Here is a 14,774-nt window from a genome sequence, read left to right as displayed (position 1 = left end):
TCGTTCATATTCTAGATTCATATTTTATATATTTTAATCATTCTATATTCATATTTTATACTCATTCTGTCTATATTGTATCTCATCGTCTGCATTGTTTTCTTGTATAGTATAGTGTTATTTATGTCTGTACCTTTGAGAGTCACAAACTGCTGGAACCAAATTCCTTGTGTGTGTCAACACACTTGGCCAATAAATCTGATTCTGATTCTGATTCTGATTCTGATTCTGATTCTGATTCTGATTCTGATTCTGATTCTGATTCCGATTCCAGAGGGGGCGCTGTATACACTCGTACCTCATATAACGGCGCTGTTGACGGAAGTGAAACGAACAGCAATAGAATTTGCAAAACATGTGTTTACATTATGCTAGTTTGAGCTTTATTAACGTTGCCTGTTATACAAGTAGAAACATGTAATATATTTTTGTTTACAAAGCGTTAACGTGCAATGTCTCGTACAATGCAGCCGACTTGTGATTCTCACGTTAGCTCGATGCTAAACTTGAGCTCTACTGGTTCCACTTTCCGTGTTGTTGTGGGTGTAACTGGTAGTGTTGCAGCAATGAAGTTACCTTTGTTGGTGTCACAACTTCTCGAAATACCCGGGGTATGTATATAAGGCAGTATTATAGGGCTAATGGTAGTTTTCCATACATTTTATTTCTGTTATTTATTTTTATTCTTTTTTTTTTTAACCTCTTGAATGATTAGTTTTAAAGATGTTGGACAAGAAGGTTGCGTGTTTGTCAGTGGAAATTCACTGTGAATGTAATTGTACTGTATTGCTGTGTCCAGCAGGCGGCAGTCTTTCTGCTTTATCAGAATCAGGTTTATTGGCCAAGTGTGTTGACACACACAAGGAATTTGATTCCAGCTGTTTGTGACTCTCAAAAGTACAGACATCAGGTTTCACTGTTGCCAGACTGCTGCATCTCTAAACCTTCCCTACTGGACACATAGTACACTATAATGATTGTATAAATGTCATAATTTCATTTAAAATTCGATTTTTTTCAGTTAACTAACGACAAAAAGATACGTGGTCGATGGAAAACTGTAAATTTGTACCTTATTATTAAGTAGCATGATTTAGACCACATTCATGCAACCAAGTAACCGTTTTATTACTTAGATTTGGTAGATGTTCCTATCCCAGGAATCCCAGGCAGGAATACAGCCCAGATAGGACAACAGTACTACACAGCTTCCACGCACACATTCACACCTAGTTGCTAGAGGGGATTTAGATTAGCCAATCCATGACATGTTTTTGAAAGTCCCTAGCTCACCCTTGACCATTATGGTCCTTTAAAAGCTTACATTAATAAAAACAGCTATTTCACATTTGTAAAATACCCACCTTTCTTTGAAAATAGTAAGAGATGGTATATGTTGTCAAATAATCTTTAAAACCGTACCCCCTCTCCTTGTAGATTGATGTACGGGTGGTCACCACAGACCATGCTACCCATTTTTACAATGTTGCTGAGGTTCCTGTCCATGTCTACACAGACAAAGATGAGTGGGAGGTGAGTATGCTTGGTATCCATCGTAGTACTGCTGCAGATTATGAAGAGATAACCATGTGAATTTCATCTGTCTTAGATATTTAAAACACGCTCAGACCCTGTGCTACACATAGAACTGAGACGGTGGGCCAACCTGCTGGTCATTGCTCCACTGGATGCAAACACACTCGGCAAGATAGCCAGTGGTATTTGCGACAACCTTCTGGTGAGACTATGATTCTTTAATATATAGATATATACATTTAGAAAATGATTTCAAAATGATTAACAAATCATCTCTCTAATGATTTCACAGGCAGCTTACATAAAGGCATTCTCAGGTTTAGAGGAAAATGGAGAAAGGGGGGAGCAGTCATGAGACGGCATTCCGGTTTGAGAGTGAAACAACCCAAACAATAATTTAGAGCTAAGACGAGCTAAACAAAAACTCACCACCTTTAAAGGTCACAAATTATAATGATGAATCACAAATTGTGTTACAATGAGAGGCCTATTTTAATCTAACACTCCCTCTTTGTCCCCAGTTTAAGCCTTGAATTTTTCACAATCAGTATCATGTTGAGTGAGCTTTGCATAAGCAGGATTCATTAAATGAAACATTTTAAATGTTTCTGAAGGAAGGAAACAATACATTGTACAAAAAAGCATCTAAAAAGTAAAATAACAAGGACAAGAATAAAAATTCAAAAAGTCACGATTTACAATGGTCGAATGAATATACAGTAGTTATATGCATATGTGTATAATGTATGTGTGTATGTAATTCTCCAACTAGTCTACCACACACTAGTCTCTACTCTCTTATCCAGACTCTTTTTGCTCCCCAAGGGTGTCTTCTGTCATGGAGACCACAGGAGTAGCACATTTTAGTCTGTAAGCATGGAAATACTGTGGGCTGCCAGAGGTCAATGCTGCTGTTCACATTACTGCTATCACCTCCATGGGCGAGCCAATGGCTGATTTACCCACATTTTAGTGTTTGAGACTTTTCACCAACACAGAACACCTCCCAGCTTTCTGCAGAGCTATAGAACTGACCATGTTATCATGCAGTTTGTGCAAAGATTTTTATAAGGGCATTCTCTTGTTCATTGATGATGGAATGTTGTCTGAGTCCCATGTAAGGCAAACACCCATATTACTTTTTTACCCATGGTGTGGGAAATAGTCGTTATGTTATTTTATTGGGGCTCTTTTGGAGTTCACAAACCACTGCTTGGAGCAGTTTAGGGCAGGCCAACTCTTTTAACTCTTTGATCAATTAACAAGCTTGGATTAAAAGGCTTGATGATCTGGTTTAATCTTTCTGCCAAATGAATATGTAGTGTTTGTCCTCCCCAGACATGCATCGTAAGAGCGTGGGACACGAGTCGCCCTCTACTCTTTTGTCCTGCCATGAACACGGCTATGTGGCAGCATCCGATCACTGCCCAGCAAGTGGCCACACTTCAGGGCTTTGGCTACGTGGAGATCCCCTGCATTTATAAGAAGCTGGTTTGTGGAGATGAAGGTAACATCACTGTAACACCTTTGTGGATTTTAAGTACTTTAAGAGTATTCCTCAAAGAGCCTTTGTTCCTTGATGACTTTCCCTGTTTATTTATGTGTAGCATGGAGTAAAGTTTGTGTCTGTTTGTAGGCAAAGGTGCAATGGCAGAGGTGTCAACTATTGTGGATGCCATCCGAAAGTATCTTCCAAGACCAGCTGAGAAAATCACAGCACATGTTGATAAACACTGAAAGTGCAATATATATCCTACTGTGAATGTATAATATTGTATATAGTTTTATAGAATAAATAGTTTTCTTTAATGTGTGATTTTTAAGTTCTTATATTTTGGGTATTTTAAAAAGACAAATTTTAATTTAAAAAAATTAAAAAACAAACAAAAAATGTGCAATAAAGTCATTTACAAATGTAACTTTTTTTTTTAATGAAATTTGAAATATACCTTTAAACATTTATTTAAATTATAAGTGAACTCAGTGATGAAAGTTTAGTGCATGTTTTTTGATCTACCTTTATTGTACATCCTACAGACTGCGGTGCAGACAGATACATTTTGGGCGCTGCAGCATAGTAAATATATGATAAATAGTAGTTTTTCTGTGTGACAAATACAATGCGTGATACTTGAGAGCTCTGGCAGAACCATTGATTTAAAAGTAGTCCACACTAAGTTAGGAGGTTATCTGAAGTAAATGATCAATTACTAACTACAGTTTATTTTAAGTTACTTGAACTCTAGTGTAAGTGCTCTATACTAAACAGACATTTGTTAGCGCAACATTTATTTATTATTTTGTACAACAATTTTCACTATTTCAATTTACTTAGTTTCTTTAAGGCAATTGGTTTGCATGCTTTTTTAAGTAAGGTTAACTAATTAGATTTTACAGTGTGGTCATTTCCTGAGTCTTGTTGAGAATCACAACAGGAGCCGCTGCTGCTGAAAAAAATTAGTCAAATGAGCAATAGTTATTGTTTTGTTATTGTTTTTTTATTAATATGTTAATGAATTACAATTAATTGATTAATGTAACTTTATACATTTGCTATAAAGGTTGGTAATAATTTCTGTATAATAAAGTCTACTTTAAAATATTATGACACAGGAAATATGTTTTTATGAATAAAAAGCAGAGTAAACATTTTTTCTTTACTTTCATGATTCAATAAACAGACTGTGATCAAGTCAATAATCAAAATTCAATAAATATTTTACATTATTCCATTGCAGGGATTTGCTTACTCTCACTTATAGCACACTCATTCTATCTCTCTCTTGCTCTCGCTCTGTCTCTAACACACAAACACCCACACAGACATACATGCATTCAAACTGAGGATTTTGTGTCGCAAATATGAACAAAGTGTTAATTGTTTGTCCCATCTGTCTAGATTAAAGAAAAAAAAATTATGGGGCCGACTTGCACATGACATCTTCAGAAGCTCTGCTCCCGCTTGGCTGTTTATCCTGTTTATCCTGAGAGGAACAACCAGTCTCTTTTGCATGCTTATATTAAGCTCATATAAAGTTGCCTGCATCAGACTGGATGTGGGCAACAAGCAGCAAGCAACAGCTAAAAAGATAGTTATATTAGTAATGTTAATTGCTAAGGAAACAAGGGGGAGGAGAAGAGATATCTGTTTGGTGCTTTTAATCTCCTCGTATTCATGAACATCAAGAGAAAAATGAGAGCAAAAAGGAACAGGAACAAACATATAAATATTTTAACATTGACTGAAAGGCATTGCATTGTAAAGCCACACAAAACATGACCTGTACTAAACAGAGGTAACATAACTGACTGAAGCATAGAAAGTAGAGATGTCTACTGTACCTAATCTGTAGAACTGTATTACATTTACAGCATTTGACAGACACCCTTATCCAGAGCAGCTTACATTTTTAAAACAGTTTATACAGGCGAGCAACTGAGGGTTAAGGGTCTTGACCAGGAGCACAGCGATGGCAGCTTGGTGGACCAGGGACTCAGACTTACAACCTTACAATCAGGAGTACCACACATTAACCACTAGGCTACCACATAATATGCATATTTATAGCTGGTGGAATCGGAGTGTAAACTCATTTCAGAATTTTTTCTTCTTCATTTATTTTTTCCAAATATTTCTATTTGTTTCTAACTTGAATTTTGTTTCTATATCAATCCACCGACACATGCATCCAAACACACACACACACACACACACACACACACACACACAAATATAGATTGCACCATAATATTTAAAATAGATCTAGGAAATATAAATAAGCGAAAAAACAGCCAAAAAAATAGCTTTATTATTTTGAATTACCACTCTTACCCCTGCTATGCTGATGATAATCAACTCATCTTCTCCTTTCCTCCCTCAGATACCATGGCTTCTGCTTTGATCTCAGCATGTCTGTCGGACATATCATCGTGGATGACGGCTTATCAGTTAAAACTCAATCCCAGCAAAACAACTGCTGATCATCCCAGGTGATTCATGCCCAGTTCAGGATCCTGCAATATCCCTGCACAACGATATGATCTTCCCTTCGGTTACAGCTTGCAACCTTGGGGTAACCATGGACAACCAACTGTCCTTTTTCTTGCATGTTGCTAATATTACATGCTCATGTTGCTTTCTTCCTCACAACATCAGAAGGATTTTTGTCCACATAGGCTGCCCGGGCACTTTTTTAGTCTCTTGTCATTTCAAGACTGGACTAATGCAACTCACTGCTGCCAGGTCTAATTATGAATGCAATTCCTCCTCTGCAAATTATGCAGATGCATGACTTGTTTTCAACCTGCCTAAGTTCTCACATACCAACCCGCTGCTGCGCTCCATCCACTAGCATTGGGCATCTGCATGCATCAAATTGAAATTAATTCAAAATGCTGATGCTTGCCTACAAAGCCAAAATGGACAAGCTCTCTCTTACCTCAAAGCTATTATCCCTCCTTGCACTGCACCTCGCTCCCGTAGATCTACCAGCACTGCTCCACTGGTCCCACCATCTCTCAGTGTAAGAGGTAGGTACTGTATACAGCAAGACTCTTCTCTGTTCTGGCACTGAGGTGGTGGAATGAACTTCCCCTAAATGTCCAGATAGCTGAGTCACTGGCTATCTTCAAACAATGGGTGAAGACCTACCTCTTCCTGAAATATTGAACTAGCACTTTTCCTTGTTTGTTGTTTGTGTATATTTAAAAAAAAAAGAAAATGTTGCTTTGGATAAGGGCATCTGGAAGATGCCATAAATGTAAATGTAAATACTGCCATCTATAGGAGTCTTAAGTCAAAGTATTCATTTTCAGATATAATTTTTATAAAAAAATTTAAATTGTAATTTTATATGTAATGGTTTAAATAAAGGTCTCATTTGATAGCATCTCATTTGATTCTACTTTGTTACTTAGAAATAACACAATGTGCAAAGGTTTTTGTTTTTTATTTAACATTCTGGTCATTAGATCACCAATAAAGATTAATTAAATATCAATAATATTATATCTAGCACTTTTTATGATATGAACTATCACTTCCCTGTTTGTTGTGTTTGTATATTAAAAAAAAAAAACTTGAATAGAGATTTAGGTTGATGGTATCCTAACTCTGTAACCTAGTGATCCAATGTTAATGTATTTATCGATAGAGACTTACAGTAAAAGCACTTTTGTACGTTGCTTTGGATTAAGGCGGTTGCTAAATGCGGTAAATGTTAATGTAAATATTTCATAACAGAGTAATAATTTGCACAAATGTGCTTCTTTAGATGTTTCCAGAATGTTTCTGCTAGAGAGCTGAAAAACAGAAGTTATGAGCACAGAGGTATGTATCAGTCAGCATGATCATTAAAAAAGAGTGTGTAGAGAAACTTCTATTGTATTTCCAGTGTGTTTCAGTTAGTTGAGCACCGAGACACGCTTCAGAGACATCTAGGTAACTGAGCTTTGTTTGTTCTGGTCAAAGGGGATTGTGGGTAGTTGAGCAAAATAATATACTGAATCACAGGGGTTTGTGGGTAACCCTCTCTGTACATAAGCAGCTTGATGATCAGAGGAGATTGTGGTGGACATTTCAGCGTTTGAGGCAGAAAGTCGTCTGGTGATTTTAATCTCCTCATATTCATGAACATCAAGAGGAACCTGAGAGCAAAGAGGAACAGAAACAAAAATATAAATGTTTTCTATTTTTGAAAGACAGTCAGTTTTGGTACTGAAAACACGCACACACACACACACACACACACACACACACACACACACACACACACACACACACACACACACACACACAGTTGAAAACAATTATCACCTGGTCATTTCCTGAATTTTGGAAAGTTGTGTCTGCTAGAAAAAAAAAACAGGCACGATATCAGTAATAATTACTGATGATATTGGAGGTAATTAATCAAAACACCACTTTTTCCACCATACTGTGATTTAATAGACAACAAGAATAACCCTAAATATCAACTGTCTTTTGTGGGATTTTCTTTGCATTTTCTTGTTTTCATCTGACTACTAAAGCCATGGTCCTTAAAGAGCTTACAAAGCATGTCCTGGATCTCACTGTCTAAAGGTACTGATCCAGAGAGGGGTATAAATGAATTTCCAAAACATTTCATGTACCATGTAACACCATTAAGGTCATCATTCGTGACATTATCAAGAACAGGACGTCCCTCTAAAATTGGTAAAAGGACAAAACAAAAATTATTGTCAAGACTGCCAAGAGGAAGTACTGGTTACTCCCTGCATGTGACACCAATCTCGCAAGCCTTCCTAAATGACCTCAAATCATGTTCTGTGTAAAACACAGAATACTACAATGTGTTATGGCTGATGTGACCAAAAAGATGTTTGATCTATTTCAATACACACTTCAATACACACAATACACATCATTTGTTTATTAATGCATTTATCTTTAATTAACTTCTTCAGATTGTAATGCATGAAATACATCTCCCTCTAACATGTGTGCTAATCATTTTATCATGTGTGTAGTTTGAGTTTGAGAACCTTGCATCTTGTGTCTGTTTTGTAGAGTCAGAATGAGGATTATGGTTCCAATCAGATGCAGCAGCATAATTACAGTCACTGTGATCACAGTGGAAGCTGGAAATCCTGGAAGAGAAACAAACAGACAGTCACTTTAACCTCCATGCTGATCATTTATAAGGGATCAGATTCATCAAAGTCATGTAGTTAGGCTATGTGCATCTGAAAAGAATCACCTGCTGGAGGAGAAGCTGGAGTAAGGTCAGCTGATGATGATGATGATGATGATGATGATGATGATGATGGTGATTCTGATGATTGTGGTGCTGTCGATGATGACGTTAGTGATGATGATAATGATGATGATGAAGGTTGTATGGGTATTGAACTTGAACCTGGGACACGTGGATCACGTGGAGTAAAAAGTTCTTTAATGTCAAAAACATTAATTCGATGTGTCTAAATCTCTGTACAAACTCACCAGTGACTGTCAGGTCGATCCGTGTGAAATAAACTTTGTATCCATGATCAGATCTCCAAGGTACCTCGGCTCCACACCAGTACTCACCAGAGTCCTGCTCAGTTACATCTCTAATACTCACACTGATGATTTGGTTTTTCTCTGTCATCATACAGGTTTTTTTCCCAGTTTTTACATATTTTGTACTTTCTTTAACAGATGTATTATAAGAACAAGCAGCAGTTTGCAGCCTCCTGCAGACAAACTTGGGGTCACTCTTGAGGGATTCTGGGTATTTACAGCTGACAGTCAAATCTTCTCCTGCATGGACAGTCTTACTGATGGACTTCTCATAAGACAGATCTGCAGTTCCACAACCAATCAGATCAGTTTATATGTCATAAAGCCTCACCATCATAATAACAAGCAGTACAATAGTTAAGGACAAAAACTATAAGGTCTGCTGATATAGGAAAACAAAAAATGTAACATTGACATGTTCTTTGTCAGTGCTGTTGTTACTTCTGTTTTTACTGTTTTACTTATGTGTCGCAGCCTAGAAAAAACCTTCACATGAAAATTTGGATTTTTTTATACAATATTCAAACGTTTGCAAAGCTACAGATGTTCATGAACTTAAATGATCTGATGGCCTGGTAGTTAGCGATCACAGATCCAGGGTCCAAGAAAATGTAAAGTAAAAAAGCATGAAAATGTTATATAAAAATAGTACTGAAGTATGATTATTTGATATTTTATATGTCTGCTAATGACACAAGAGCTTTGTAAAGATAAACAGAAGGCAGTGGTGGGAGACTCACCTTCCTTTACCTTCAGTTCCAGGGATGTCTTAATATCATTCCCTGAAGTTATATTAACTCCACACTGGTATTTCCCAGTGTCCTGTACAGTGAGGTTTCTGATCATCACCCAGAACTCTGATGATTTGGTGTCATCAAACAGTGAGAATCTTCCTGAATTTACCCACTGGTTTTTATTTCCTGTCTTTATTTGGTCAGAACAGATCTGACCTCTACACAGAACAGATCTGACCTTGATCTCTACACCAACTCAACTTCAGAAAGATATTAAAGCTCCTGTTCCTTTACACACCATTACTGTCTTTGTCCAGCTTTGTATTAGTTGTGTCTTCAACTGTGTTTAAAATAAAAATGATGCTGTGCGCACTTCCCCTTCTGACCGAGTGAGAAAGAGCTCTACAGGAAGCACATATGTGTGTGAGCGAAATATGTGTGAATTACATCATCTTAATACAGATGTTTTCAAATTTCTCACACAAAATATTAGTCTCTTGTCAGTTACCGTATGTAAACAATCACTTGTGTTTGACATTGGTGATTATAATTCACAATGGAAGAATAAAAATTTTAATAATGATAGTGTAGGACCAAATTGTAGAAGTTTGTGGTGCTTTGGGAAAACACCTCATAATTTCCTATTCTGAAGGCCTGAGATCATCTTCTTGTAGTTAAACGTCCCTGCTGATTGTCTGTGAACACTAGTGGTGTGATGTTTCTGTATCTGTATCTATATCTGTACCTGCTCCCATCATCCTGTGTGACTCCCCAGAGGATACTATGCTCTTATACCACTTCTTATGAATCATCATCACACAGGACCTCTGCACATAACTCTCTGATTAAAAAAGGACACCAGAGGATGTACTTCCTGCAGCAGCTAAAGAAGTTCCACCTACCAAAGACAGTATTGAATCCATACTCACCTCATCACCGCTCACAACTCAAAGACACTTTCTTTCCATCCACAACTGGCCTCATGAACAATATCCAGGACCAACCATGGTTTCTTATCTGTGTCCTTGGACACCACTTTGCTGTTCCATATGCATTTCATTTAACACACACAATTCAGACTGTTATACTGCACCTCTTACTTACAAACTGTGAGCATGTCGTACTTGTACACTTCTGCACATCCTACACTAATGTACACTTAATGCTTCTATTTTTATTCCCCTAATATTTCACTAATTTGTGGTCTTATATTTATGATTCTAATTTCTCAAAGCTTATATTTACTTTGAAGACATCACAGCCTCCTTCTTATGTGTTGGACATTTATGTGAACATTGTCAATCACATGAGTCCCTGAGCAAAGTAAAGGCCCATGTGATCATCCATGGTGCTGCCTCTAGAACATCTTCTCATAATTTTATTGTGTCGACATAACGAGAATATTAAATCGTTATCACGACAAAACAACTTCACGACAAAAAGTAATAATGCAAGGCCTCTTAGGACTTCATATGGCTCAATAAATCGAGGGGACACTTTTGAATGGTCATGACGCCTCTGTGCGACGCCTCTTGATGGTGTCTGAAAATAAGCCAAATCTTTGCTTACCAGCGATGTTCAAGGCCAAAACATTAGAGTTGAATTCCCACTAATGTTACATATGTGACATGTTAAGCTGAGAAGCGAATGAGATGCTGTGTCGCTTTGGGCACTGAAACGTTTTCCTTCAGACAGTTAGAATCTGGAGATTCCGTGACGTATATGCCCTTATATGGACTTGTTGAAGCACGCTGGACAAAAGAATCGGTGTGTTTTCACACATGCTTCAGACAGCGGTATCTTTTATTATGTTGGCTTTGTAGAAGCCAACATTCTGTTTTCCTATTTAAGCTTAGACAAAAATTTATAAAACTTAATGCGGCCTAGAGCTTTCAAGCCACATGCATATGTTGTAGACCCTGGTCTAAAGTCTGTTGCTATTACTTTTATAAGCGATCTGAGTACCGGTACTTCCGGTACCGGGTCTCAAAATGGCCTTTTTTCCCATAGACTCCCATTATAAACTTTGGAGGTTTATAACTCGGCAAGCTTTCAAACTAACTACACCAAACTCGGCCAGCTCCTTTAGGGTGATACTCTGAACAAAGGTTTAAACTGGTGTACCGACTGGCCTTTCGGTTGTGCCGCAGCCCCACCCCCAAATATGCAAAATCAAAAAATCAAAACACTCAGAACAATAAGGGGAACTTCCTCACGTGTATTCTGATGACGTCATGTGACGTCACGTGAAAATAAAAAATTAGCACAACATGGATAAGTGACATATCAAAACAATCAGCCCAATGTGGGGAACTTCCTCAGGAGTATTTGGATGATGTCATATGATTGTCTCCACTTACCTCCAAATGTTTTGGCAACCTAGCTTTCTGTCCACTTGCCTCCAAAAGCAACACTAACCCTTATGTCCACTTGCCTCCAAAAAGCACCATCCGTTGCGAATACTTGCATCGTCAAAGCCAACATCAAAGTTTGTCGCGACGAACTTTACAAATGTAGTTGTCAATGTTGTAGCTTGTATACAAGAACAGAGACGTCATTCTGTTTATAGCTTTAATTTATATTAACAACGTAACAGACACGCACAGCTTCGTGCAGCTTCCAACATACACACACCACCACTGACCTCTACTGGTCATTATTAGTTATAATACAACATATAACAGTCAACCTCAGACTTACAGCACAAACACAGATTTAACAGATTGCTACAAAACTGCAAGGTCAGGGTTAATCGGATTGGATGATAGATCACGACTGCATTATACTGAACCACAACATCATCAAGTCATTAACACATTTCTCTTACAAAAATCAACCTTTATTCTAATAACAGAACATTTAAGCATCACATTAACAGATTGAAGTTGCTTGAAGCTACACAAATTATCTCCCACTCAACGTTCCCTAGGGCTTTAAAGGGTTTTATAAAGGGAAGAAGAAGAAATAAGATCTGAACAAAATTGTAGAAATCCAGTGCCACATGCTTGGACCACAAATCATGATCCAATAATCTATCCGCATACAGCAGTGTAAGTGACTGAAGTATAGTCACACAACACCTCATCATTAATGATTGTAGCTGATTCATTAGAGCTAGTGGCATTGCTGTAAAAACTTACTGTTGTGTAAATCAGACTTTCAGCATATTTCATCTCCTCATAGTCACACAGAGCAAGACAAACCTGAAAACAAAGAGAAACAGAATTTATATTTATATACAAACACTTAGATTTTTTTCATTTCTATCATTTCATGTGCAACTGAACACACACACACAATGAAGATAATTACCCTCTTTTCATTTCCTGAGTCTTGGTCAGAATGCCTGCCAACAGAAGCTGCTCCTGCTTCTAAAAAAAGTTGTCAAGTTAGCAATAGTTATTCTTCTTGTTATTTATTCATTCATTCATTCATTCATCTTCTACCGCTTATCCGAACTACCTCGGGTCACGGGGAGCCTGTGCCCCCGTCTCAGGCGTCATCGGGCATCAAGGCAGGATACACCCTGGACGGTGTGGCAACCCATCGCAGGGCACACACACACACTCTCATTCACTCACGCAATCACACACTACGGACAATTTTCCAGAGATGCCAATTAACCTACCATGCATGTCTTTGGACCGAGGGAGGAAACCGGAGTACCCGGAGGAAACCCCCGAGGCAAACTCCACACACACAAGGCGGAGGCGGGAATCGAACCCCCAAACCTGGAGGTGTGAGGCGAACGTGCTAACCACTAAGCCACTGTGCCCCCCTATAATAAGGACTATTTTAAATTAAAACATGAATTATATGTTTGACAGGTTTTAAAATATTATGGCACAGGAAATGTGTTTTTATGAATAAATGGCACATATAAGTAGCATATTTAAATGTTTCTTTATAAACAAGATCAATTAAACAGACTGTGTGATCCATTCATTAATCAATCATTCACTTATACTGTACATTCATATAACTTTAAATATTGTAAATATTGTACATTATTCCACTGCAGGGATTTGCACACTATCACTTATAGGACCGTGGAGCTGTGAAGCAGCATCGCATCACCGTACTGCCTAATGATGAACCTGAACATGTTAAACATTTAACATCTGTTTTGTGTCGTGTGTGTCACAATAGAAATGACTTTTTTGTATCATTTTAGTTACAAAATAATGTAGATTTTCACCCATCAACCAAGGTGGCAGGCTGTATGTTATAAGTATGTCAAATAAAAGCAAGGCTAATGTGTGCTGTCACTGTGACAGGAAATCAGGCCAGTATAGGCATTGTAGAGAGTGTAGGCAGTGTCATACTCTGGGAGGAAACCACTGCGGAGAGCCAGTGAAAGGGAGGCAAGGGGAGAAAGCTCCAGATGGAAGTAACGTGTGCATCCATCTGCTGTTCTTATGTCCCTAGATTACAAGGCATAACAGAAGTACATCTTCCCCAACGTTTGTGCTAATCATTTTATCATGTGTGTAGTTTGAGTGTGAGAACCTTGCATCTTGTGTCTGTTTTGTAGAGTCAGAATGAGGATTATGATTCCAATCAGAAGCAGCAGCAGAATTACAGAGACAGTGATCACAGTGGAAGCTAGAAATCCTGGAAGAGAAACAAACAAACAGTCACTTTAACCTACATGCTGATCATTTATAAGGGATCAGATTCAAAGTCATGTAGTTATACTATGTGCATCTGAACAGAATCACCTGCTGGAGGAGGAGCTGGAGTAAGGTCAGCTGATGATGTTGATGAAGGTTGTATAGGTATTGAAGTTGAACCTGTGACACGTGGATCTAAAGCAGTAAAAAGTTGTTTAATGTCAAAAACATTAATTCAGAGTATCTCAATGTTTCTACAAACTCACCAGTAACTGTCAGGTCGATTTGTGTGAAATAAACTTTGTATCCATGACCAGATCTCCAAGGTACTTCAGCTCCACACCAGTACTCACCAGAGTCCTGCTCAGTTACATCTCTAATACTCACACTTAAGATTTGTTTTTCTCTGTCATCATACAGAGATATTTTCCCAGTTTTTACATATTTTGTACTTTCTTTAAAAGATGTATTATAAGAACAAGCAGCAGTTTGCAGCCTCCTGCAGACAAACTTGGGGTGACTGTTGAGGGACTCTGGGTATTTACAGCTGACATTCAAATCTTCTCCTGCATGGACAGTCTTACTGATGGACCTCCTATAGGACAGATCTGTAGATCCAAAACCAATCAGATCAGTTTATATGTCATAAAGCCTCACCATCATAATAACAAGCAGTACAATAGTTAAGGACAAAAGCTATAAGGTCTGCTGATATAGGAAAATAAAAAAATAGAACGTTGACATGATGCAAAGCAGGGTTTCTGTTATCAACCCAAATTTAATTATTTTCCAGCACTACATCTGACTGTTACAAATAACTGAAGACTCCAGAAATAATCATCCCAC

At 37.8% G+C, this 14,774-nt stretch overlaps 2 protein-coding genes and 1 long non-coding RNA gene across 3 annotated transcripts; 1 reads left to right on the top strand and 2 right to left on the bottom strand.

Moving 5' to 3' along the window:
* The first annotated feature begins 290 nt into the window (after nucleotides 1-290).
* On the top strand, nucleotides 291-4,263 carry LOC132844246 (phosphopantothenoylcysteine decarboxylase-like). The gene is made up of 5 exons (XM_060867481.1): nucleotides 291-611; nucleotides 1,438-1,533; nucleotides 1,610-1,738; nucleotides 2,875-3,043; nucleotides 3,173-4,263. Exons 1-5 carry the CDS (start codon nucleotides 453-455, stop codon nucleotides 3,271-3,273), a joined length of 654 nt encoding a protein of 217 aa, XP_060723464.1. The 5' UTR covers nucleotides 291-452; the 3' UTR covers nucleotides 3,274-4,263.
* Nucleotides 4,264-7,171: 2,908 nt separating this feature from the next.
* Nucleotides 7,172-9,549, bottom strand: LOC132844083 (CMRF35-like molecule 6). Its single transcript, XM_060867245.1, has 5 exons — nucleotides 9,322-9,549; nucleotides 8,522-8,863; nucleotides 8,277-8,468; nucleotides 8,062-8,166; nucleotides 7,172-7,182 (listed from the first exon to the last, which is right to left on the bottom strand). Exons 1-5 carry the CDS (start codon nucleotides 9,425-9,427, stop codon nucleotides 7,172-7,174), a joined length of 756 nt encoding a protein of 251 aa, XP_060723228.1. The 5' UTR covers nucleotides 9,428-9,549.
* A 2,764-nt stretch (nucleotides 9,550-12,313) lies between these two features.
* LOC132844247 (uncharacterized) lies at nucleotides 12,314-13,926 on the bottom strand. The gene is made up of 3 exons (XR_009648340.1): nucleotides 13,825-13,926; nucleotides 12,628-12,683; nucleotides 12,314-12,518 (listed from the first exon to the last, which is right to left on the bottom strand). It is a non-coding gene; the product is annotated as an uncharacterized LOC132844247 (long non-coding RNA).
* Between the last annotated feature and the right edge of the window lie 848 nt (nucleotides 13,927-14,774).

Source organism: Tachysurus vachellii, chromosome 4 (assembly GCF_030014155.1).
Source record: "Tachysurus vachellii isolate PV-2020 chromosome 4, HZAU_Pvac_v1, whole genome shotgun sequence".
Taxonomy (NCBI): domain Eukaryota; kingdom Metazoa; phylum Chordata; class Actinopteri; order Siluriformes; family Bagridae; genus Tachysurus; species Tachysurus vachellii.
The sequence above is the reverse complement of the archived record's forward strand: the minus strand, read 5'-3'. Positions and strand labels throughout refer to the sequence as shown.

What these genes read in the sequence shown, in the direction of transcription:
- LOC132844246 (XM_060867481.1), top strand. Translation starts at nt 453, where the DNA reads ATGTCTCGTACAATGCAGCCGACTTGTGATTCTCACGTTAGCTCGATG. An exon ending in AACTTCTCGAAATACCCGGG is followed by an intron (nt 612 to 1,437) that starts GTATGTATATAA and finishes CTCTCCTTGTAG; the next exon opens with ATTGATGTACGGGTGGTCAC. An exon ending in GCTGGTTTGTGGAGATGAAG is followed by an intron (nt 3,044 to 3,172) that starts GTAACATCACTG and finishes GTCTGTTTGTAG; the next exon opens with GCAAAGGTGCAATGGCAGAG.
- LOC132844083 (XM_060867245.1), bottom strand. Translation starts at nt 9,427, where the DNA reads ATGATCAGAAACCTCACTGTACAGGACACTGGGAAATACCAGTGTGGA. An exon ending in GGAACTGAAGGTAAAGGAAG is followed by an intron (nt 8,864 to 9,321) that starts GTGAGTCTCCCA and finishes GTGGAACTGCAG; the next exon opens with ATCTGTCTTATGAGAAGTCC. An exon ending in GATCGACCTGACAGTCACTG is followed by an intron (nt 8,469 to 8,521) that starts GTGAGTTTGTAC and finishes TTGACATTAAAG; the next exon opens with AACTTTTTACTCCACGTGAT.